Below are 25035 nucleotides of genomic sequence, written 5' to 3'. Positions count from 1 at the left end.
GGAGACTGTCTGTCCATCCACCACCCGGCATCTGTCGAGCGCCTACCATGCGCCAGGGCAGCCTGGCGTGGAGACTGTCTGTCCATCCACCACCCAACATCTGTCGAGCGCATACTATGCGCCAGGGCAGCCTGGCATGGAGACTGACTGTGCCCTGGCAGTGGGAACAAGACCCTCCGTGACTGCCTCTGCCTCCTCCGCAGTTGATGACGGTGATGGCTATGAGACGGACCACCAGGACTACTGTGAGGTGTGCCAGCAGGGTGGCGAGATCATCCTGTGCGACACCTGCCCGAGGGCCTACCACCTCGTCTGCCTGGACCCAGAGCTGGAGAAAGCTCCGGAGGGCAAGTGGAGCTGTCCCCACTGTGTAAGCCCTTGGCAGACGCGCCGGGGCGGGGATTTTGTCTGTGCCTGGCTTCCCGACTCCTGCACGGTCTTCTGGGGCAGAACATGGGGAAGTGCGAGAGGGAGGGAGGGAGTCGCTCCCTGGTGGAGGGGGGGGTCCTGGTCCAGGGTGCCTCCACCTGGACTCCCCCCCTCCAGGAGAAGGAGGGGATCCAGTGGGAGCCGAAGGACGACGACGACGACGAGGAGGAGGGCGGCTGCGAGGAGGAGGAGGACGACCACATGGAGTTCTGCCGCGTGTGCAAGGACGGCGGCGAGCTGCTCTGCTGCGACGCCTGCCCCTCCTCCTACCACCTGCACTGCCTCAACCCGCCGCTGCCCGAGATCCCAAACGGTGAATGGCTCTGCCCGCGCTGTACTGTGAGTGTTACGCCGGCCCGCGCCGAACGCCCCGCCCCCGGAAAGGCCCTGCCCATCATGACCAGGCCCCTCCCCCGGCAAGGCTCTGCACACAAAGGTGCCACCCACCGAGGCCCCGCCCCGGCAGGCCCTGTCCACCAAGGCCCCGCCTCCCCCGGCCCCGGCCACGCCGGCCACGCCCACCACGCCCATCGCCCATGCTGCTCCAGGCCTCACCTACGAAGGCCCCGCCTGGCTCTCCGCCTACCAAGGCCTCTACCCGCCCCTTCCCGTCCAGGACACGCCCCACGATTACCCCGCCCCCCCTTCCCCGCCGGGGCTCAGTCCCAAGCCCCCTCCCATCCGCCCCGAGTCCCGCCCACCGCCTCACCCTGTCCTGCTGTGCTTCGCAATCCCCTTCACACTTTCTGGAAATAGCCGCTATGAGAAGAGAAAAGCGGTGGTGATAATCCCACCATCACCCACTATAGCCACCGTTTACTGGGCATCCCTCTAACGCTTACTGACTTTTCCAGTACCAGGCCTTTTGTTATTCCCATTTTTAGATGAGAAAACTGAGGCTCAGGGTGGTAAAGTGACTTGCCCAAGGCCACACAAGGCTGAACTGTCCACTCAGACTCAGCCTGGACCTGGCTCTTGTCCCAGGGCTGGGGGTGGCGAGAGGGTAGGAGGCCTCTGGGGCTGGGGCCTCAGTTTCTGCGGGGAGAGGAGAGCCCCCTCCCCCCCATTCACTGTAGGCGTTTGAAGGCCACCATGCTCCGAGTTGTCCCCAGCCCACCCCCAGTGCTGGGTCCCCCACCCCGTGGATCCTGGGCTGTGCCGTGCCAGCCCTCGGTTACCTGTGTGCATATGGGCTTCCGTTACGCGTGTGTATGTGTGTGTGCAGACCCGTATTGCCTCGTGCACGGCATGGGTGGTCTCCTGAGGGCAGAGTGGTGTCTTGGAGTCACCGTGGTGCTGTCTGACTTGGAGCAGTACAGCTTGTTGGAGGGAGCCTCGGGGTGGGGCCCTGCAGCTAAGCCCTGAACTTGGGGACCCTCCTCTGTCCGCAGTGTCCCCCGCTGAAGGGCAAAGTCCAGCGGATCCTGCATTGGAGGTGGACAGAGCCCCCAGCCCCCTTCATGGTGGGGCTGCCGGGGTCCGACGTAGAGCCTGGCGTTCCACCACCCAAGCCCCTAGAGGGCATCCCGGAGAGAGAGTTCTTTGTCAAGTGGGCTGGGCTCTCCTACTGGCACTGCTCCTGGGTGAAGGAGCTCCAGGTGAGGCACCTGGGCAGGTGCGGCTGTGCTCAGGACCTAAACGCCCTGGCCAGCTCCTTGAGTGAGGGGCATTGTTGGGAGTTGGGGAGGGGGAGGATTGTCCTGCTTGGGACCCAGGCTGGGGGCTTGGGGAGCTGGGTTGGGGGACATGGGGGCGTCACGGCCCATCTCCCTCCTGTAACCTCTGCCCCCTTCGCGAGCAGCTGGAGCTCTACCACACGGTGATGTATCGCAACTACCAAAGAAAGAACGACATGGACGAGCCCCCGCCCTTTGACTACGGCTCTGGCGATGAGGATGGTAAGAGCGAGAAGAGGAAGAACAAGGACCCGCTGTACGCCAAGATGGAGGAGCGCTTCTACCGCTACGGCATCAAGCCCGAGTGGATGATGGTCCACCGCATCCTGAACCACAGGTGTGTGCTCGGCGGGTGGGGCCCTGAACCTCGCTGGAGGTGGGTGCCTGCAGGTCTGGGACACGCCGGCCCCTTCAGCCTGTTAAATGGGCTCAGGACCACATGTGGGTGTGGGAGGGGAAGGGGCCCCACTGTCGGCGATTTGACTGTCCAGCTGGAGGGGTCTTCATGCACCTGGGTACATGGATGCACACGTGTTTACACTTGCATGTGCATGCATGTCACCCTCGTGGTAGGAGAGCAGTTCCTAAGTCATATGTCTAAAGGGGCAACTTGACAAACGGCCAGTGGAAGTTGTAGATGGGACACTTGGGGGGTCGGGACCCTTGTGCTCCTGGGTGTCTGCTGACGTTGGTGCTTGATGCCTGCTGGAAGGTGCTGGGGACCAGGGTGGGCCTGAGCTGTGGGGTGACTACATGCTTGTTGCTCCTTTAAAACACGGCTGACGCCACCAAGTGCCATCTACCGAGAGGTAGGCGTTTTATTTCCGCCTTTGTGTTTATGGATGCCAGCACCGTTAAGTCACTTGCCCAGAGTCACACAGCCAAGAGGCACGGGTGCTGGGATCGGAACCCAGTGCTTTTCTGATGGCAGGACTTGCTTTCTTAGCCACTGTTCCAAACCCCAGTGCCCCTGCAACAGCTCTTTGTTGAGCAGTGTGAAATTGCCCAGGTGACAGTGGTCAGAGGCTGCAGAGGCCACACGGAGAGACCAAGGCAGGGGGGCCCCGGACTGCAAGAGTTTGGCTTTGGTTTGGTGGGAGCTCTTGCTCATTCTTTTTTTTTTTTTTTTTAAATTAATTAATTAATTAATTATATTTATTTTTGGCTGCATGGGTTCTTTGTTGTTGTGCGTGGGCTTTCTCTAGTTGCCGTGAGCGGGGACTCCTCTTCGTTGTGGTGTGTGGCCTCCCAGATGTCCCTCTGCTCTGCCACTTCTCTTGTTGCGGAGCACGGGCTCTAGGTGCGCGGACTTCAGTAGTTGTGGCACATGGGCTCAGTAGTTGTGGCGCACAGGCTTAGTTGCTCCGTGGCATGTAGGATCTTCCTGGACCAGGGCTCGAACCTGTGTCTCCTGCGTTGGCAGGCGGATTCTTAACCACTACGCCACTAGGGAAGTCCCTCTTGCTCATTCTTGAGCTCAGGGGCTTGAGAACCGGCGGTGGCTGACAGGTGGGCTCAGGGTGCGGCCCACAGAGGCTCTGCCTTGCGGGGGACTTGGGATCCAGCAGACCGCAGGCGTCCTGAAGGCAGGAGTTGGGTAGAGCAGAGTTTAAGAACCTGATCCTGTCACTCGGGTTTCAACCCTGGCTCCCATTTTCCAGGCTCTGTGCTTCTGTGTTTTTTTCATGTGAAATGGGATAATGAGAGTACCCACCCCACAGGGCTGCCGTGGGGGTTCAAGGAGTGTGCCAGCGCCTGCTAGCATGGCCGTCAGGAAGATGGGCCAGGGGAATTTGAAAAAGTACCCCCTTGACTATGAAATGCCTCCTCCTCCCATCCCCGGCCCTCACTGTGACCTGAGCATCCCCATTGAACTGATCCACAATTTTTTTACCTTTGTTAAATTGCATGTTCTAAACAAAATGGCAGGTTTTCTCCCTGCCTTCAAAGCGGGGTAGGTGAATTTCCTCCAAATGTATTACCTGAATGGAGTCTGAGTAATAACCAATCATTTATTGAAAAAAAAAATCCATCGGTTTCCATGGTGACTGGGGATTGGTCTTTCTGTCCGTGGCCCCCAGGCTAGCTGTGGCACCCCTGGCCCTGCAGCACTGCCCTGGCTTGGTTGCCCAAGGTGCTCCGGTGGGGTGGGAGGCCTCAGGCCCCTCCCAGGAGCCATATTCAAGCTGCAGTGCAAGGTGCTTTTCTGCAGCAACCCCTCTGGGCTGCTGGCTGAGCCATCAGGTCCCTGTGTCCCCGGGGGTCTTTGGGAGAGAGCATCCCACCTGCAAGAATTACATTCGTCTCTACTTTGCAGGGATTGGCCCCAGACCGGGATGGGCACCTCTCCAGTCCTTGGGAGGTTTTTTCTTTTTTTTTTTGGCCACTCTGTGCGGCATGTGGGATCTTAGTTCCCCGACCAGGGATGGAACCCATGCCCCCTGCAGTGGAAGCTTGGAGTCTTAACCACTGTACCGCCAGGGAAGTCCCTCTTTGGGAGTTGGTTTTTTTTTTTTTTTTTTTTTTTTTTTGCGGTACGCGGGCCTCTCACTGCTGTGGCCTCTCCCGTTGCGGAGCACAGGCTCCGGACGCGCAGGCTCAGCGGCCATGGCTCACGGGCCCAGCCGCTACGTGGTACGTGGGATCCTCCCGGACCGGGGCACGAACCCGTGTCCCCTGCATCGGCAGGCGGACTCTCAACCACTGCGCCACCAGGGAAGCCCCCTCTTTGGGAGTTTTTAAGCGAGAAAACGAAGGTCTGTGGTCAGGGGAGAACCATCTGACTCAGAAATTGAGAATTCTGGGGGACTCCTCATGACTGAGTGGGATTCACGGCCGCCGAGGATGGAGTGGACGCTGGTTCTGTGCTCCCCCGTTAGCGTGGCCTCCCAGATGTCCCTCTGCTCTGCCACTCAACCCGTGCCCTCCCCCCTCCCTCTCACTAGCTGTGTGGCCTTGGCCAAGCTGCCTCACCTCTCTGGAGTCCCTGCCTGGTGCCGCCCTCCTGGCTGGGGCTCCCAGGGGACCGCGGGGGTGAGAAGCTTTGCATCCTGTGAGGTGCCCTCCGTGGACTCTTGCCCGGGTGACCCGCCCTCCTCCATCTGTTTACCGTGTTGCAGCTTCGACAAAAAGGGGGATGTGCATTACCTGATCAAGTGGAAAGACCTGCCCTACGACCAGTGCACCTGGGAGATTGACGACATTGACATCCCCTACTACGACAACCTGAAGCAGGCCTACTGGGCCCACAGGTGGGCCACGGTGGGGCCCCTGGGCAGGGCCTCCCGCCCCCCACCGGCCTGAGCTCTGCTCTCATCGTCCCGTGCTCTTTCCCAGGGAATTGATGCTGGGGGAGGACGCCAGGCTGCCCAAGAGGCTGGTCAGGAAGGGCAAGAAGCTGAAGGACGACAAACAGGAGAAGCCCCCGGACTCGCCCGTCGTGGACGTGAGCGGGGAGGGGCCCCGGGGTGGGGTTGCCAGGGCCTCCCCGAGGCTTGGCCGTGGAGGAGGGTATGGTCTCTGGAGGTCTCTGGAGAACTCGTACTGCGGGTCTATGCACACGGAGCCGCACCTGCGCAGGAGGGGGCTCTGCGGCTCAGTCAGGGACAAGGGTGACAGGACCCAGCCCTTCCCTGCAGGGGACGGCTCACACCCTGGGGTCTGGGTCCCCCAGCCTCATGCAGAGCGGCAGCTCCTGGGGGACAGAGCGATTTGAAGGATGGGTCACCAGTGCACAGACTGTGGAGCAGGTAGTCTCTACTCAGCGCAGCTCACGAAACTGCATTCCTTTAGTTGAGCTAATTCCAAGCACTTAAATAAAAAAGTGTGTTTCCGGGCTTCCCTGGTGGCGCAGTGGTTGAGAGTCCGCCTGCCGATGCAGGGGACACGGGTTCGTGCCCCGGTCTGGGAAGATCCCACATGCCGCAGAGCGGCTGGGCCCGTGAGCCATGGCCGCTGAGCCTGCGCGTCCGGAGCCTGTGCTCCACAACGGGAGAGGCCACAACAGTGAGAGGCCCGCATACTGCAAAAAAAAAAAAAAAAAAGTGTGTTTCCTACTTCAGAACATAACTGCTGATTTGCTAATTACATACCATTCTTATCTGTTCAGGGGGAGGAGACCCACAACTTCCCCCGGAGCTTTGAGCCCATCGGGTAGTGGAAGGTTGACTATTATTCATTTAGCAAACTTCTCTGGGGTGTCTGCTAGCACCTGGCCCTGGGCTGGCTCTGGGGGAACAAGGCCCTGCCCCCTGTTTCACGAAGTGCTCACCTTCCAAGGGCCCGTGGCGGGTACACACAGAAGTGGGGGATCGGCTTGAGACTGTGGGATGCCAGGGAAAGGTGAATGGGTCTGATACATCAGGAGGACTTCAGGGGGGAGGTGACCCCGAGCCGCAGGATAAAAGAGGTGATGTTCGGGATCAGGCACCCTGGGCATGCATCCAACAAATGTTGCCTAAGTGCTCACTGTGTCCTGGTCACCATATGGGAGTCAGAGGAACAGGTCACCAGTATGGGGACCACAAGCTGAGCTTAAAGTCAGAGAATCCAACACATGGGACACTGCCCTGATAGGATAAGTATAGGGTCGACCAGGGAGGACGTGGTGGGAACACCTAAGCCAGGCCAGGAGTCAGGGAGGACTGCCTGGAGGAAGAGGCATTCCAGCTGTGACCTGAAGGATGAATACGTTAGCGGGGATGAGAGGAGTGGGAAGAGTTCTCCAGTCATAAGGAACTGCGTGTGCAAAGGCCTGGGGGGTGGGCCCTGGTGGCCCAGGATCCAGGGTACATCTGAACCTCTGCCTCCTCGCAGCCCACGGTCAAGTTTGACAAGCAGCCGTGGTACATCGACTCCACAGGCGGCACACTGCACCCGTACCAGCTGGAGGGCCTTAACTGGCTACGCTTCTCCTGGGCCCAGGGCACCGACACCATCCTGGCCGATGAGATGGGTCTGGGCAAGACAGTGCAGACCATCGTCTTCCTCTACTCTCTGTACAAGGAGGTTTGAGGCCCAGGCTGGGCGGCTGGGGAGGGGTAGCCGGTGCTGGCTGTGGGCCGGCAGCCTCAGCGCGTCCGTCTCCCTCCCCAGGGCCACTCCAAGGGGCCCTACCTGGTCAGTGCGCCCCTGTCCACCATCATCAACTGGGAACGTGAGTTTGAGATGTGGGCGCCCGACTTCTACGTGGTCACCTACACGGGGGACAAGGAGAGCCGCTCTGTGATCCGGGAGAACGAGTTTTCGTTTGAGGACAACGCCATTCGGAGTGGGAAGAAGGTGTTCCGGATGAAGGTGAGCATTCCTCACCCCAGGGACCCTGCACAGGGGCCCAGTCTGCCCTGGGGGCCGCAGGGGCCCTGCAGTCCATCTGGGGTCTCTTCTCTTGGGCCCTGGTGGAGGTAGTAGCTGGCACAGAGCTTCTCTTGAGGCAGTTACCTGCTGTATCCATGTCCTGGGGCAAAGAACCAGAAACAGGGTGGCGGTGGGGCTGAAAACAGCAACAGAATTTATCCTCTCACCGTTCTGGAGGCCAGGAGTCCAAGATCCAGCTGTCGGCGGGGTCCTGCTCCCCCTGAAGCTCTGGGGAAGGACCCTTCCGCGCCTCTTCCAGCATCTGGTGGCTGCAGGCGTCCCTTGGCTGTCCTTGGTTTGCAGCTGTATCACTTGGGTTTCTGCCTCTGTTGTCATGTCTCCCCCGTGTGTCTGTGTCTCCTCTTCTTATAAAGACACCCACCCTAATCCAGGATGACCTCATTTTAACTAATTACACCTGCAAAGACCCTAGCTCCAAAAAAGGTCATATTCTGAGGTTTTGGGTGGACGTGGATCTTGAGGGGACACAATTCAACCCAGTCCACCAGCTGTGTGACCTCTGGCAAGTCACTTAACCTCTCTGTGCTTCAGAATCTTCTCAGCAAAATGGAGATAACAGACCCAGTCTAGAGTTGTGGAGGGTTGAATGAATAAGAATTAGGCGGGGCCGCTCAGACTTCCCTGTGCCCCTGGGTCAGCAGCGGCCTTGTTGAAGGGCAGGTTCTGGTCCAGCAGCTCTGGGGTGGGGCCTGACAGAGTCCCAGATGATGTGCATGCTTCTGGTTCTCAGGCTGCACTCTGAGAATCGAGGACACAAATCACTCAGTACTTCCTGCGCCTGGCACGCGGGGGCGCTCTCACGCGCTACCTGCAGGGCTGGGGGCTGGCGGATCACCTCCAGCCTCCCCAGGGTTCCTCACCTCGGCTTTCTCCCTCCTCTGGGGATAGTCGTGGCCCCAGGAGATGCTCAGTAACTATTTGTGTGGGTTTGTTTTTTTTGGCTGCGCCCCACGGCTTGTGGGAATCTTAGTTCCCCGACCAGAGGTGGAACCCCCGGGCTATGGCAGTGAAAGCGCTGAGTCCTAACTACTGAACCGCCAGGGAATTCTCAATAATTATTTGTTGAATGAGGGAATGACTCAATGATTCCAGAGGGATGGGCCTGTGGGCCTATCAGTCACAGAAACAACTTCTGAGCTCACCGCGGGGTCCTGCGATGGGCTGGGTGCTTTGCTGACTCAGCTTTTTAATTTATTTTATTTTTTAACATTGTGGGAAAATACACATAACTTAAAGTGTATCATCTTAAACATTTTTACAAGTACGGTTCGTGGACATCAAGTACATTTATACTGTTGTGCAGCCATCACCCCCATCTCCAGAGCGCCTCATCTTGTAAAACTGAAACTCTGTCCCCATGAAACACTAACTTCCACCACCCCCTGGCAGCGTCCTACTTTTGGTCTCTGAATTTGATTATTCTTGGTACTTCATGTAAGTGGAATCATGCAGTATTTGTCCTTTTGTGTCTGGCTCATTTCACTCAGCACGTTGTAGCATGTGTCAGGAATTCTTTCCTTTTTAAGACTGGATAATGTTCCATCATGTGAATAGACCACCTTTTGTTTATCCATTCATCTGCTGTGGACACTTGAGTGTTTCTACCTTTTGGTTCTTGTGAATAATGCTATGGACATAGGTGTGCAGAAATATTCATTCAAGTCCCTGCTTTCACTTCTTCTGGGTCTATACCCAGAATTGGAATTGCTGGATTGCATGACAATTCTATGTGTAATTTTGTTTGTTTGTTTTCGCTTTTATATATATATATATATATATTTTTTTTGCGGTACGCGGGCCTCTCACTGCTGTGGCCTCTCCCGTTGCGGAGCACAGGCCCCGGATGCGCAGTCTCAGCGGCCATGGCTCATGGGCCCAGCCACTCCGCGGCATGTGGGATCCTCCCGGACCGGGGCACGAACCCGTGTCCCCTGCATTGGCAGGCGGACTCTCAACCACTGCGCCACCAGGGAAGCCCTGCTTTTATATTATTTTTAAAAAATTTTATTGGAGTATAGTTGATTTACAATGTTGTCTTAGTTTCAGGCATACAGCAAAGTGAATCAGTTATCCATATACACATATCCACTCTTTTTTAGATTCTTTCCCATATTGGTCATTCCAGAGTATTGAGTAGGGTTCCCTGCGCTATACAGTAGGTCTTTATTAATTATCTATTTTGTATATAGTAGTGTGTATCTGTCAATCCCAATCTCCCAATTCATCCCTCCCCGTTTTTCCCCATAACCATAAGTCTGTTTTCTACACCTGTGACTCTGTTTCTCTCTTGTAAAAAAGGTTCATTTGTACCATTTTTTTAGATTCCACACATAAGCGATATCATACGATATTTGTCTTTGTCTGACTTCACTCAATATGACAATTTCTAGGTCTATCCATGTTGCTGCAAATGGCATTGTTTCATTCTTTTTTATGGCTAATATTCCATGGTATGTATACACCACATCTTCTTCATCCATTCCTCTGTTGATGGAAGCTTACATTGTTTCCATGTCTTGGCTATTGTAAATAGTGCTGCAGTGAACATTGGGGTGCATGTATCTTTTCGAATTATGCTTTTCTTCAGATATATGCCCAGGAATGGGATTGCTGGATCATATGGTAGCTCTATTTTTAGTTTTTTTAAGGAATCTCCATACCATTCTCCATAATATGTGTAATTTTTTGAGGAACAGCCTTGCCCTTTTAATTCTCGTGGCATTCCTCCTATAGACAGCATTGCTCCCTTTTTACAGGTGAGGAGACTGAGGCTTGGGGAGGTTAGTTACCTTGACCAAGGTCTAGCCCAAAAGAGCAGGGCTGGTGCACACCCAGGTGCCACCTACAGGCTCCCCTCTGCCTCTCTCAGCCCTTCCCTGCCCTCCTGGGGAAGGTGCTCTGGGCCTCAGCTGACCCCTTTGCCCAGTGGCCTGTGTCTTCCTCTCAGTCCCAGGGCTCCCCAGGCTCTCTGGGGGTCCTGCCCACACTCCTCGTCGCCCCTTCGTCTCTGGAGACCTTGATCCGCTGCTCTCCCAGCTCTCCTCCCAAACGCCTCCCTTTCCTTCCAGAAAGAAGTGCAGATCAAATTCCACGTCCTGCTCACCTCCTACGAGCTCATCACCATCGACCAGGCCATCCTGGGCTCCATCGAGTGGGCCTGCCTCGTGGTGGATGAGGCCCACCGGCTCAAGAACAACCAGTCCAAGGTAGGAAGTGCTGACCACTGGCTCCGGTGCTCCCTGGATGGGCCGGCCGCCTGGTGCCCCCTGACGGGCCCCCTGTCCCCCCTCCCCAAGTTCTTTAGGGTCTTGAACAGCTACAAGATCGATTATAAGCTGCTGCTGACGGGGACCCCCCTTCAGAACAACCTGGAGGAGCTCTTCCACCTGCTCAATTTCCTGACTCCAGAGAGGTTCAAGTGAGTCAGGGGGGCCGGCCGGGGAGGTGGGGTGGTGGGCAGCCAGCCAAGAGGGCTCAGTGCCCGTCCCGGCTCTGGCGCTGCTCGCTGGACCTCGGTTTCCTCATCAGTAATGTGGGAGTGTTAGCTGTGCGCTGGGCCGTGCTGAGCCCCTGAGAAACATCTGCTGCTGCTAACCCTGCCATTTTTCCTCAGCTCTGCCCCTGAAGACCCCGGGGGTCCTCCTGGGCTCCTGTCCCTTCCCCACACCCCTGGCCCATTCCTGTCCCTCCACAGAGATTGAAGTGACCACATGGTGGGCAGCGATGGGAGGCAGAAGGCTGGGGTGGTGGAGACAGGGGTGAAGACAGAGCCCTGGCCGTCTTGTCTTCATCTGACCCCTCAGTTTCCTACTCAGGGGATTCAGGGTGGAGAATGCTGGTTCTGGAATCAGGAGATGTAGATTCGAGGGTAGGCTGGACTGTATAACCTTGGGCACCCATCAGCCTCAGTTTCCTTATCTGTGATATGGCTAAGAGTCCTAGAGACTGCATGTCCAGGACAGCTTGGAGGACAGGAAGGCATCCTGTGTGGCTGAGACAGCTGCGATGGGTGGGGGTGACACAGGCTTAGACAGAGACTGGAAGGACACCTAAGGCAGGGCCAGGGCTCCGTGGCCCACCAGCCAGCCTGCCCTGTGACAGGCCTGTCCTGTGACCCTCTGGCAGGTGGCCGGGGGCTCGGGGGCTGGCTGGCCTGCTCCTCCACCCCAATCCTGGTTCCCTTTGCAGAGGGCTTTGGCCTGCTCCTCCACCCCAATCCTGGTTCCCTTTGCAGAGGGCTTTGGCCTGCTCCAGGCTCTCATCCCAGCTTTTTCTTGCAGCAACCTGGAGGGCTTCCTGGAGGAGTTTGCCGACATCTCCAAGGAAGACCAGATCAAGAAGCTGCATGACCTGCTGGGGCCGCACATGCTAAGGCGGCTCAAGGCTGATGTATTCAAGAACATGCCGGCCAAGACCGAGCTGATCGTCCGCGTGGAACTGAGCCAGATGCAGAAGTGAGCAGCCTGCCCCGTGTCCCCTGGGCTTGTCTTCTAGATCAGAAGAGCCCGACCTGGCCTTCCTGGGCTGCTGCCCTGGGTGGGTGGGAGGGCCTTTCGGCCCCGCCCAGGTCTCAACTCACCTTCTGCACACACTTCCTTCTTAGGGCCTCTTAGATTTCAGTGACCAGGGTTGGGACTGCCTGGGTCCTTGCACTGTCCCCCAGCAACTTGCTGGGCAGCGCCAGGCCTGTGGCTTCACCTCTCGGGGCTCCCCGTGGTCTTTCTGTAACTGGTACGAGGGCAGCAGCCCCCAGGCTCCCCGCAGAGCAGAGTGCCCTCTCGGAGGCTGGTGTGGCAGGTGTGTCCAGCTCGCCTTTCCTCCTTCCGCCGGCAGGAAATACTACAAGTTCATCCTCACGCGAAACTTCGAGGCGCTGAACTCCAAGGGGGGCGGGAACCAGGTGTCACTGCTCAACATCATGATGGATCTGAAGAAGTGTTGCAACCACCCTTACCTCTTCCCCGTGGCCGCTGTGGTAGGTCCCCGCGGCTGCCACTGTGGCCACCGTGATAGGTGCCCCTGACCACCATGGTGAGTGCCTGGGGCTGCCGTGGAAGGGCCTGAGGCCGTGGTAGGTGCGTGTGGCTGTGTTGTGGTGGGTTTTCTGTGGCCCTCGTGGCAAGCAGCTGTGGCTGCCACGGTGCCCCTGGCTGCTGGGGCAGGTGCTCAGGCCCTCAGCTGCCAATCCTCCCTGAGAATGAGGATTTGGAGGTGATATGGGTCCCCACCCTGCCAGAAGTATCTGCAAACCTACCTCTGTCCACTGCTCAGCCAGGCCCTCTCCTTCTCTGGACCCCTTCTCGTGACCATAAAGTAATGGGGGGCATCGGGGCACCACAGAATCCCCTCCAGCCTCAGCGTCAGGGGACCCCAGGCCAGGATTCTGAGGGCTGACCTGGCAGTCGGGGAGGCCTGGGTGGGGCCCCCAGGTGATCTGATGTGCAGCCCTGGGTGAGAGCCTGGACCCCCCAGTCAGACCCCCGGCTCCAGTCCTGTGGTCTCAGGACAGTCAGTCAGTGATCCTCTTGGGGCCCCAGGTTTATCCTCTACGAAATGGGGACAATAACAGCAGCCCCCTGAAAGGGTGAGGACCAGACAGGAAGTCCACGTCAGTGCCCTCGGAGAGAGCTCGGCACAGCAGTACTCACTGCGGTCACGGCTATCCTGGCTCTAATTTAAACGCTCCACGGTTTACACCTTCCCCTCCCCCATCCCTGCCCCCAAACAAGAAGACCAATGCAGAGTTAGGCGTGGAGGCCGTGCTGTGGGTGACCTAGACTCAGCCAACCCCAGGCTGAACTCACCATGGTGGCCCAGCAGAGGCCTTTGGGCTAAGGTTCTGCACAGCCGCGGGGCCGGGTTGGCCTTGCCTGGATGTGCCCTGCAGTGACTGCAGAGGCCAGGCCACATTCCTGCTGGGAAGGCCGGCTTGGCTCAAGACTGTGTCATCCTTCCGTCCACTGATGCCTGTGGTCTTGGTGGAGTGCCAGCAGGGGGAGATGGAGGGCAGGGCCGGCAAGTCTGAGCCCTGCCTGGGGAACGCGGCGCTGGGAGCATCTGTGTGACCTGCCCATACGCCCTACAGAACCTGGCCTGACCCGAGCTTGGGCTCGGTGCTCCACCCACTGTTGGGCCCTTGTCCACTCTCTGGGGCCTCTGATGCAGAGTCAGAGAGGAGAGGGGAGCCCCCAATGCCCCACCTTCTGCTGTGTCCACAGGAGGCCCCTGTCCTGCCCAATGGCTCCTATGATGGCAGCTCTCTGGTCAAGTCTTCAGGGAAGCTCATGTTGCTGCAGAAGATGCTCAAGAAACTGCGGGACGAAGGGCACCGTGTACTTATCTTCTCCCAGGTGAGCTGCCCCCAGGTGGCTGCTGGCCCCCCTGCCTTCCCTAGCCCAACCCCACACCTGCAGAGGGCGTCCTGCCCCCACTAGCTGAGGGCACAACCTGCCAGCAGCCCTCAGGTCCCAATGACATCCCCATGTGGGTTGTGTGTCAAAAGTTGCTCCTCTGGGCCCTGGTGTGATGCAGCCAAGGAGAGCTGGTTGGGCGCCCAGTTCAAGGTGCTCGGGGCATGTTGGTGGGGAGGACCACTGTCCATCCCACCAGCTGCTCCTCCTGGAGCTTCTGTCCAGGCTGGGATGACAGCCCTCTCCTCTCACCCGGGAAGCCCAGCTTCTCATGAAGGCGGGGCCCTGTGGTGGGGGCAGCTGGTTGGGGGTGGTGTGTCCCTCTTTCCAGCTTGATCCTGAAAGATCAAGTTGCAGCATCAGTTTCTGGGCGGTCAGGGGCAAAGCTGTCCAGCCCCGAGGTTTGCTTGTCTGTGCGCTTCCTTCACCCTTCTGCATCTGACGTACGTGCGGCTCTGTGCCCGGCATGGGGGTCCAGCTCTTGTCCTCAAGACCCTCATAGTCTAGTGTGGGAGATGGAGGTTAGAGACAGTTATCCAGCCCCAAGGTCACCTCTGTGATAGGGGTCAGGGATGGCCCTAGGGGCCTGGTGTGAAAAATGTTCCATGGTGGTGTGACTGAGCCAGAGACTAGGATGTGGCTCCTCTGTGTGCAGCAGTCAACGTGTAACAGCTGCTCCTGCCTGCAAGCCCCTGATCCCACCCTGGGCCTGCAGCAGGCCGAGGAATCTGGGGAAAGCTGACCAAGCCTGTGACTGTGGGCTGACCTGGAAACTGGATCCAGAATCCCCCCGCCCCCTGCCAACGTAAGACATGATTCTGGGCTGAGGCCCCAAGGGACCAAGTAGAGGGAACTGCACAACTTCTAGAAGTGTGCACAGAGAGAAAGTGACAGAGATGGAGCCCTGCCAGCCAAAGTAAGCCTGAAAACCCCAATTCCAAAGCTCATGAAAGCGTTCAATGAGACATTGAATGTGACATCCCACAAAAGAGTAAGCAGAATCCAAGGGGAAGGAATAATAGAATAGCCTGAAAAGAGTTCAGATAAACACATTTAGGGACCTCAAAGATACCAGAGTAACACTCATAAATCAAGAAGAAATCGATTAAGCACAAGCAGCAAGAAATGAAACAAGACTAACTGGATAGGAAAACGATCTGCATGAAATGGAAAACAAAACATTTCAACAGACTGGATAAACTCTCAACGCTGTTGAAGAGAATGGTGATGAATGGGAACCTGGCATTGAGGGATTTCCCCAGAATGCAGCAGAGAGAGACAGATAAAACTGAGAAATTACACGGAGGATGCCTTGAGAGGCTCTGGTAATTACGTACTAGGAGTTGCAGAAGAAGAAATAGAGAAAATGGCAAAGAAGTCAGACTTAATGAGAATTTGCAGGCAAACATAGAGAAAGATGTGAGGTCTCAGGTCTGAAGTGCACTCTGGAGTACCGAGCAAGATAAATACAGTAAGTCCCCTACATATGAACGAGTTCCATCCTGAGAGCACGCATTCATTAAGTCCAATTTGTTCGTAAGTCCAACAAAGTTAGCTAACTAACACAGTCGGCTATATAGTACTGTACTGTAACAGGTTTATAAGACTTTTCACACAAATAACACATAAAAAACAAAAAATAAAGAAAACGTTTTTAATTACAGTATAGTACCTTGAAAAGTACAATAGTACCAGCTACGTCACCGCCGCTTTTACGCTTGCTTCCAGACATCCTGGGCTTGAAATAAAGATACTGTAGTAAAAAAAAAAAAAAAAAAAAAGATACTGTACTACTGTACTCTATACAGTACTGTACAGTAAAGTACACAAAAGCACAACCGCTTGTAGGGGATGCATGCGTATGACAATGTACGCCAGACACATGCACTAACTTACGTGATTGGACGTGCGAATGCACGTTTGCATCTTTGAAGCTTCACAACTTGAAGGTTCGTATGTAGGGGACTTACTGTATAAATAAAGGAAGCCCTAGGCACATCATAGGGAAAATGCCACACTTCAGACCTAGTATCTACAAAGGAATGACAATCAGACTGTCCTCAGATTTCACATCAGCAACAATAGGTGGCAGAAGACAACTGCAAAACCTTCAATACATTGTGGGAAAATGGTGACTGATAATTTTATATCCAGCCAAACTCTCTCAAGATTGATTATGGGAGGAATATGGGAGCTCAGAAGGGACTGCTTTTCTCTTCTCATAGGAAAGGGTAAAATCAGGGAAGACATCACAGAGGAGGTGCTGTTTGAGTTTCCTAGGCGGTAAGGGGGTGGGAAGAGAGTTCAGGTAATTTGGGATGGTTGGAGAGTATGAAGCAAGCATTGGGAAATGAAGCCCAGATGGGGCTGGGCACCAATCCTGCAAGCCTGGAACGCCAAGGTGAGGATTTGGGACTTTATCCTGTGAGGAGAGAGTTGGGAGGCGCGTGCTGAGAGCTGTGTCTTAGGCAGATGGCTGTGGGGCTGGTGTGGGGGATGGAGTGGCTGCTCGGGGGTTGAGGCTGGAGGCTGCATTCTTCAGAGAATGGCCCTGCATCAGGTCTGCCTGGGTCCCACCTGTCTCCCCACTCAGCAGGCTGCTCTGTGCTCCCCCACCTGTCATGGGGTCCCTGCTCTGCGGCAGTGCCTCAGGCATACCATGTCCCCTGCAGATGACCAAGATGCTGGACCTCCTGGAGGACTTCCTGGAGTATGAGGGCTACAAATATGAGCGGATTGATGGTGGCATCACCGGGGGCCTCCGGCAAGAGGCGATTGACAGATTCAACGGTACCTCCGCCCCACCCCACCCCGGGCCTTCACTGGGGGCCCCCGTCTGCCTCTCCTTCTACGCTAGGCTCTTAGCCAGACCGCTCAACTTATGGTCAGGGTAGCTGCTTCTCAAACGGCCGAAGAAAGCAAACCAGTCCTTAGGTCCTAATAGCTGGTAAAGGGATTCATTCTGTGGAACTTTCCAGGGGCCTGCTGGGGTGCAGGAAGCCGGTAGATAACACTTGCTCAGAGCTGAGAAACAGACGAGGAGGAAGGCAGAAGGGGAGGAAAATGCCTCTGTCACTAAATGAAGCCGGTGCTGAGGGTCTGGCCAGCACCTGTGGGCCTCTGGTACGGACGCCAGCTAAACCTCCAGTTATAGGCAGGGCCGGATGGGCCCTGTCCCCGGAGCACAGGCTGCGGGGAGGGCCAGAGCTGAGCAGCGCTTCCTTAGAGGAAGGACAGAGGGCAGGGCAGGGCCACACAGGCCCGAACTTCCAGCCTGCTCTCCTGCTTGCCTGGGAAGGAGAGGTGAGGGGGGCAGGCCAGGAGCTGGCTCTGGAGTGGAGGAAACCTCTGGAGGGGGAAGTGGTCCAGCGCCGCTTTAGTGGCAGGTTTGCAGCAAGTACTGATGAGCTCTCTTTCCCTGGGGCTTGTGGCTGCTTCCCGCCTTCCACCCTCAGAACAGGGCTGGGGTCCCACGGCTCCAAAACCCAAAGCAGCGATTCCTGTTGCCCACTCACGTCAGAGGTAAATTGAGTCCAGTTTCAGCATCTAGATGCGGCCCCAGCGCACGTCTAAGTGGGAAGCATCAGGAGGATCGGGGACCTGTTTGCAGCTCGAGTGAATGCCGTGGTCAGTCCCAGGTCACTCAGTGAAGGTCCCCGATGGGCCTGAGAACCAGCTGTCCTGCCACAGTGGGCACTGACCAGAGCGTCGGCCTGGGCCCTGACCCTCAGGGGCTCTGCCCGTATTTGCTGGCTGTTTGCAGTTTCTTCTTTGCCCGCCTGGGCTTTGAAAATCGGTCCCTTCTCATTCTGGCTCCATCCTGTTGGCTCAGGGCTCAGAGCTGGGGGATCCAGGGGCTCAGGTGGGCTGCTCTGTCCCCCGGCCCGGGCCCCCAGGCCTCCTCCGGCTTCCCTGAGCACAGCTCAGGCCATTGCTGCCTGTCACAGTTCCAGCCCTCCCTGCCCCGATCTCCCCTCCAGCTCTCCCGTCTGCCATCCACCTGTCCCCACCCCTACCCCTCTGGGTGTGCCCCTCACTCACCCCGCTGGGCGCCCACCTCTCTTCCTCAGCGCCTGGGGCCCAGCAGTTCTGCTTCCTCCTCTCGACCCGGGCAGGTGGCCTGGGCATCAACCTGGCCACGGCAGACACGGTCATCATCTACGACTCAGACTGGAACCCGCACAATGACATCCAGGTGTGTGGCCCTGACACCAGAACCCTCTCAGAGGGCCCCTCGCTGACCCTGGCTCTGTGGGCTTTCCCTCCCTCCCCCCACAGACTGTCTCAGGGCTTTACCTCTCCCTGGACCCGCCTCGTGGAGTCCCAGCCCCAAGAGGGACCTGGGAGGTGAGCCCCTCCAGATCCTTCATTGTACAAAAGAGGAAACAGCCCAGGGAGGGCAGGGGATGTGTCCAAGAACACGCAGCGATCTGTGTGACCATGACCCCTGGTCTGTCCCATCAGTCTTAGGGTCAAGGCCGTGGAGTGGGGCAGGATGAGGGGGTCCTGGGACCCAGAGGGGGCCAGTTTGGGAGGAACAGGAAAATAGAGTTGAGGGGACAAGGCCTGTGGAGGTGGGGAGAGGAAGAGATGGAGGCGGGGGCCGTGGGGCTGGTGAGGAAGGATGAGAGGGTTGGGGGGCAGGGGTTGTGGGAGTAGAGACACACTCTGCTGTCCATGGCCACCCCTCTCGGGGCAGGGCCGGGCACGCACACACTTTACACTCTTGGGGCGCACGCACAAACTCGTGTCATGCACACGTGTGTGCACCCGTGCACCATCACCCACACAGATCTAATCACACCGGATCACGTCACGTGGACACCTAATGTGCAGATCCCCAGGCGTGTCCTTGTATCACACCCTGTCCTCACAGGGTGGCTGTGCATCTCCAGCAGGTGGGCTTACGGTCCCACTAGTGGTCACTCCCGGGGAGGTGCAGCCCCCATCTCGGCACGAGCACCATCAGAGCCCCGTGTGGCTTCATTACATCAAGCACACTTGCCACACTGCCGCTCACACCCCTGCCTTGCACACCTGCAGTCACACCGAGTTCCATCTGCACAGGCACCCGGGCCCACAGGAGGCCACATAGGATGCGAGCACAGCTGCCCCGGTGCACACACATCTCCACGGGCAGTCAGGCAGCTGGTTCCATGTAGAGCGCGTTCATGAGCCCATGTGCATGCCTCCCCCCACCCTCCGGTACCTGACCCTGAGCCCCCAGCCCTCGGTTGAGCTATGGGTGCTAAGGTGCAGGTTGCCCCCAGGCCTTCAGCCGCGCCCACCGCATCGGGCAGAACAAGAAGGTGATGATCTACCGCTTTGTGACACGGGCCTCGGTGGAGGAGCGTATCACGCAGGTGGCCAAGCGCAAGATGATGCTCACCCACCTGGTGGTGCGGCCCGGCCTGGGCTCCAAGTCCGGCTCCATGACCAAGCAGGAGCTGGACGACATCCTCAAGTTCGGCACCGAGGAGCTCTTCAAGGACGACGTGGAGGGTGGGTATCCCGGGTGCCGGGGCACGGCAGGGTGGTCCTGCTCGAGACGCTCCCTTCCCGGGGCATCTCCAGTGTGCAGCCTTTCCCTCCTCCGCTCCCCCCTCCTGGCCAGGATGGGCAGGGCCAGGGTGGCATCTCTGGCTGCTGCCCCCCAGCTCTGCGGCCCCCCACCTCTGTCCTACAGGCATGATGTCTCAGGGCCAGAGGCCCGCCACGCCCATCCCTGATGTCCAGTCCTCCAAAGGGGGAGCCATGGCCGCCAGCGCAAAGAAAAAGCATGGCAGCACCCCGCCAGGTAGGGGCCGACCCAGCCCAGCCCCCAGACCCCTGTACCCTGGATGGCTGCTCCTGGAGAGGAAGGGGGCCCCCCAAACCCATTTTGTCAGGTTCCCCTGCCTGTGGACTGTAGCCGGGCGGGCAGTGGGCTGTTACCTTCTCTCATCACCGTGCTCCTCTGTTGCAGCCCCTGGAGGGGACTGGGAAGGGCCACTGTCTGGAATCTGTTCTGCTGGGGGTCCCCCCAACTCTGCACCCTGTCTGCCCCCAGGTGACAACAAGGACGTGGAGGACAGCAGTGTGATCCACTATGATGACGCAGCCATCTCCAAGCTGCTGGACCGCAACCAGGACGCCACGGACGACACGGAGCTGCAGAACATGAACGAATACCTGAGCTCCTTCAAGGTGGCGCAGTACGTGGTGCGCGAGGAGGACGGCGTGGTAAGCCCCGCCCCTCCTCGGCCCCGCCCTCAGAGACCACGCCCCTCCCTTCCGCGGCTCCACCCATCTGCGGCCGCGCCCCTACCGCAGCTTCTCCCTCTACTCTCGGAAACCGATTATCCCGAAGGCCGGCTCCCTGGTCTCTCCTGAGTGGGCCCTCCACCCGCCACGCGGACCCTGGGTGCTAATTATTCTTCCACGTGCCAGTTTTCCTTTTGAAACTGGGGGCCTCCTGAGGACAAGGGTGGGGCTTATTCTGTTCTATACCCCGGTGCCTGGCACAAGGCCAGGGAGTACTTGTGGAGCGAATGAATGAATGAATGAATGAATGAATTACCGCGGCAGGAGCAGGAAGAGGAAGAACATATGGGGCTGGGGGTGATCAGGGAAGGCTTCCTGGAGTAGGCAGGCTTTCCAGTTCCTCCTTGAGCCCCTAGAGGGTGAGATGTGGTAGAGGCAGCGAGGCCCCCTAGGGGCAGAGACGCGCGCCGGCCCCGCCCTCACGGAGCCCACGGCACCTGCGTCCCCAGGAGGAGGTGGAGCGGGAGATCATCAAGCAGGAGGAGAACGTGGACCCCGACTACTGGGAGAAGCTGCTCCGGCACCACTACGAGCAGCAGCAGGAGGACCTGGCCCGCAACCTGGGCAAAGGCAAGCGCATCCGCAAGCAGGTCAACTACAACGACGCCTCCCAGGAGGACCAGGGTGCGTGCCCGGAGGGAGGGGAGGGCATCCCGGGGGCGGGAAGCCCTGGGGGCGGGGGAGGAGGAGCCGTGCGGAGTGGCCTGAGCCGGGAGGCGGTGGGGAGAGCTTCTCAGAGAGAGGGGGATCCGGGGCAGGTGTGGGGTGTTGGGTGTTTGGGGGAACGCGATGGGTAGTGGTTCAGTGACTTCACGGCTAGTGGTGTGACTTTAAGGCAAGCCTCAGTTTCTCCGTCTGTAAAATAGGGACGACGATGGTATGAGGCCTTAGAATGTAGGGCAGGGTTGTAGGGATTCTACGGGAGCTCACGGGAGGTACACGAGGGCTGCTTTCGTTGTCAGTGTTCTCGGGCTGGGGTGTAGGGGTTTGGTGTGGCCCTGGGTGTGGGGGGCTCGGGTGGGCTTCTGCCTGCACAGCTCACCCTGCACCCCTCTGCCTGACCCCCCACAGAGTGGCAGGACGAGCTCTCAGACAACCAGTCCGAATACTCCATTGGATCCGAGGACGAGGACGAGGACTTTGAAGAAAGGCCGGAAGGGCAGAGTGAGGCGCAGCGCCGGGCGGGGCCGCGCGGCGTGTCGGGAGCCGGTGGTCGGCGTGGGGCGCCCCGGGGGCCTCAGCACAAGCGTCCATCCCCCGGAGTGGGCCCTGAGGGGCCTGCTGTCCTGGGGTGAGCTGCTGGGTGGGTTGGGTCAGGACCCCGGGCCCGGCTGAGGGGTCGTGGCGGGCTGCTCCCCCAGGTGGACGGCGACAATCCAGGAGGCAGCTGAAGAGCGACAGGGACAAGCCCCTGCCCCCGCTTCTCGCCCGGGTCGGCGGCAACATTGAGGTGGGGCCTGCGTGCACCCCCTGCTCTCCCAGCTCCCCTTCCCCGGATTTCCCTCGTCCCCTTTCAGAGCAAAGAGATCCCCGCGCGGAGGAGGGGCGGGAGGGCTGGGGGTCCCGCTGGGTCAGTGCCAAGTAGAGGTGGGCCTGGGCTGTGCCCCTCTGGGTCCTGCCCCCGCGGGAGGCCCCTGCTCCTCCGTGCTTCTCCCTTCCCTGTGCTTTTCTCCCTCGTCTCTGAATTCCCCGCTCCCTCACCCTGATCTCCGCCGGCCCAGGTGCTGGGCTTCAACGCCCGACAGCGGAAGGCCTTTCTGAACGCCATCATGCGCTGGGGCATGCCCCCCCAGGACGCCTTCAACTCCCACTGGCTGGTGCGGGACCTTCGCGGGAAGAGTGAGAAGGAGTTTAGGTAAAGGGGCTGAGGTGGTGGCCCAGGGCGTGGCCGCCCGCCCTGGAGCGGGCAGGCTCCGGCTGGGCGGGCCAGCACGATGGGTGGCGTTTCCGCCAGGTGAAGGGCATCTGGAGAGCTCACTGCTGTCAGATGTTGGCGTGCCTGGGGTCCAGGCCTGGGCAGGGCTCATTTGCAGAGAACGCTGACCAGTTCCCTCTGCCAGAGCGGCTGGTGTTAACGGCAGCGCAAAGGATCTGGGTTATCCAGTGCGGGGCTGTCCCAGGAGGGTCCCCTGCCTGGGGGGCCTCTTCTGTCCTTCCCTGGGGCCTGACCCAGCCAGGCCTGGTTGGGAGGCAGGCGACGGGTGATGATTCCAGCCAGGAGGTCCCCCGGGGGTCCTGCCAGCCCTCTCAGAGGGTCCTGCCGCCCCCCACTCCCTGAGCCCCAGTCCCCCCCACCCCAGAGCCTATGTGTCCCTCTTCATGCGGCACCTGTGTGAGCCGGGGGCTGACGGCGCGGAGACCTTCGCAGACGGCGTGCCCCGCGAGGGCCTCTCCAGGCAGCACGTGCTCACGCGCATTGGGGTCATGTCACTAGTTAGGAAGAAGGTGGGTGAGTAGCCTTTGCTGGGCTTTTCCTGGCAGCCGACCACGGCCCAGGTGTGCCCCTGGGAGGTCAGCGGGCAGAGGGCAAGTGCCTGGCTGTCCAGGGTCTGAGTCAGGCTAGAGGCATGGACCCATGATGTCTCTCTGGGTGGAGAAGTCGGAGGGGGTGGGGACTGGAGGCCGGGTTGGCAGGTGGGGACGGGCTGGGGGTAGGGGCTGGCAGGGGGGTTTGCAGTCAGAAGGGCATGTGGCTTGGCCAGCCTCGGGTGGAGGCGGCACCTCTGCCTCACCCCAAGCTTGGGATGCCCCCAGTCCCACGGGCCGCCCTGAGGCCCTCACTTCTGAGCTGTGACCACCTCCCTCCCCTCTTCCCTCCCACCTGCCCCAGGTTCAGGAGTTTGAGCACGTCAATGGGAAGTACAGCACCCCGGATTTGATCCCTGAGGGGCCCGAGGGCAAGAAGCCAGGCGAGGTCATCTCCTCGGATCCCAACACACCAGTGCCCGCCAGCCCTGCCCACCTTCTGCCTGCCCCGCTGGGCCTGCCAGGTCTGGGCTCTGTCGAGCAGGGGAGGGCACCTGGGTCACGGGAGGTGGCGAGACCCCACGTCCTCCCCACATCCCACAAGGGCTGGCCTCCCTCCCCGCCCAAAGCTTCTGGCTGCAGAAGTGTCACTCCCCTGAGAGATTTTCTTTTTAATGACAGCTTTGAGTTGTAGTTCACACACCACCGTGTTCCATCTTTAAAACTGTATTATCCAGTCGTTTCTGGTAGATTCATAGGATTGTGCAACCGTTGCCTCTAATTCCAGAATGTTTTCATCACCCCAAAGAGAAACACATACTCATTAGCAGTGGCTCCACATTCCTTCTCCTCGTACCTTCCTCAGCAACCACTAATCTACTTTCCGTCTCTCTGGGTTTGCCTATTCTGGACATTTCATGTAAATGAAATTATACACTATATGGCCTTTTGTGCCCGGCTTCTTTCACTAGCATAATATTTTCCAGGTTCATCCATGTTGTAGGGTATCAGCACTTCATTCCTTTCTGTGGCCGAATCCTACTCCATTGTTTGGATCTACCACATTTTTTTTTTTTTTTTTTTTGCTGTACGCGGGCCTTTCACTGTTGTGGCCCCTCCCGCTGCGGAGCGCAGGCTCCGGACACGCAGGCTCAGCGGCCATGGCTCACGGGCCCAACCGCTCCGCGGCACGTGGAATCTTCCTGGACCGGGGCACGAACCCGTGTTCCCTGCATCGGCAGGTGGACTCTCAACCACCGCGCCACCAGGGAAGCCCTGGATCCACCACATTTTGTGTATCCACTCATCAGCTGATGGATTTTGGGTTGTTTCTACCTTTTGGCTATTGTGGATAATACTGTGAGTAACATTGCTTTGAAGTTTTGTGTTCAACTGAAAACAAGTGTCTTCATTTCTCTTGGGTGTATAGCTAGCAATGTGATCACCGGGTCACATGGTATAACATTTTGAGGAACTGCCAAACTTTTGCACAGTGACCACACCATTTTTCATTCCCACCAGCCACGTGTGAGGTTCCAGTTTCTCTACATCCTCACCAGCACTTATCTGACTTTTTGCTTACAGCCATCCTAGTGGGTGTTGTTGTGGGTTTTTTTTTTTTAATAAATAAATTATTTATTTATTTATTTTTGGCTGCCTTGGGTCTTCGTTGCTGCGCGCGGGCTTTCTCTAGTTGTGAAGAGCGGGGACTACTCTTTGTTGCGGTGTGCGGGCTTCCCATTGCGGTGACTTCTCTTGTTGCAGAGCACAGGCTCTAGATGCACGGGCTTCAATAGTTGTGGCACGTGGGCTCAGTAGTTGTGGCACGTGGGCTCAGTAGTTGTGGCGCACGGGCTTAGTGGCTCCGCGGCATGTGGGATCTTCCCGGACCAGGGCTTGAACCTGTGTCCCCTGCATTGGCAGGCGGTTTCTTAACCACTGCACCACCACGGAAGTCCCTCGTTGTGGTTTTGATTTGCATCTCTCTTTTGATTTGCATTTCTCTTTTGATTTGCATCTTTGATGGCTGAAGATGTTGAGAATCTTTTCATGTGCTTCCGGGCCATTTGTGCGTCTTCTTTGGAGAAATGGCATTTCAGATCCTTTGTCCTTCTTTAATGGGTTATTTGCCTTTTTGGTGATTCGTATGTTTATCTGGGCAAAGCATCTTCTTCCCTCAGTCAGACCCCTCAGGCCAGGGGCGTCCTGCCTATCCCAGGTGACAGGTGCGGCCCCGAGAGGCTCAGCGCCTCTGAGGACATCCTGCTTCTGGGCACAAGTGCCCTCTAGTTTACTAGACACGCCTAGTTTACTTCCTGGCCCCGTGTGCCTGTGGGCAAGTCCCTTCCCCTGTGAGGTAGTGACCACCTCCCAGG

At 58.1% G+C, this 25035-nt stretch overlaps 1 protein-coding gene across 2 annotated transcripts in view; it reads left to right on the top strand.

The window, feature by feature from the left end:
- The window catches only part of CHD5 (chromodomain helicase DNA binding protein 5), a 66028-nt gene that overhangs the window by 24741 nt on the left and 16252 nt on the right, over positions 1 to 25035 (top strand). For both annotated transcript variants that reach the window (XM_082612289.1, XM_082612288.1), the window contains exons 8-31: positions 204 to 370; positions 547 to 768; positions 1821 to 2027; positions 2231 to 2442; positions 5225 to 5356; positions 5442 to 5550; positions 6921 to 7112; positions 7200 to 7400; positions 10550 to 10687; positions 10778 to 10899; positions 11762 to 11935; positions 12315 to 12456; positions 13700 to 13831; positions 16564 to 16681; positions 17962 to 18086; positions 19162 to 19393; positions 19578 to 19688; positions 19941 to 20113; positions 20644 to 20818; positions 21266 to 21358; positions 21556 to 21644; positions 21916 to 22049; positions 22495 to 22639; positions 23025 to 23184. In XM_082612289.1, coding sequence (XP_082468415.1) covers positions 204 to 370; positions 547 to 768; positions 1821 to 2027; positions 2231 to 2442; positions 5225 to 5356; positions 5442 to 5550; positions 6921 to 7112; positions 7200 to 7400; positions 10550 to 10687; positions 10778 to 10899; positions 11762 to 11935; positions 12315 to 12456; positions 13700 to 13831; positions 16564 to 16681; positions 17962 to 18086; positions 19162 to 19393; positions 19578 to 19688; positions 19941 to 20113; positions 20644 to 20818; positions 21266 to 21358; positions 21556 to 21644; positions 21916 to 22049; positions 22495 to 22639; positions 23025 to 23184 — 3705 coding nt within the window. The remainder of the gene's footprint in view (positions 1 to 203; positions 371 to 546; positions 769 to 1820; positions 2028 to 2230; positions 2443 to 5224; positions 5357 to 5441; positions 5551 to 6920; positions 7113 to 7199; positions 7401 to 10549; positions 10688 to 10777; positions 10900 to 11761; positions 11936 to 12314; positions 12457 to 13699; positions 13832 to 16563; positions 16682 to 17961; positions 18087 to 19161; positions 19394 to 19577; positions 19689 to 19940; positions 20114 to 20643; positions 20819 to 21265; positions 21359 to 21555; positions 21645 to 21915; positions 22050 to 22494; positions 22640 to 23024; positions 23185 to 25035) is intronic.

This window comes from Mesoplodon mirus, assembly GCF_964341445.2.
Source record: "Mesoplodon mirus genome assembly, chromosome: 3".
NCBI lineage: Eukaryota > Metazoa > Chordata > Mammalia > Artiodactyla > Ziphiidae > Mesoplodon > Mesoplodon mirus.
Note: the sequence above shows the minus strand (reverse complement) of the source record. Positions and strands in the feature narration are given on the sequence as shown.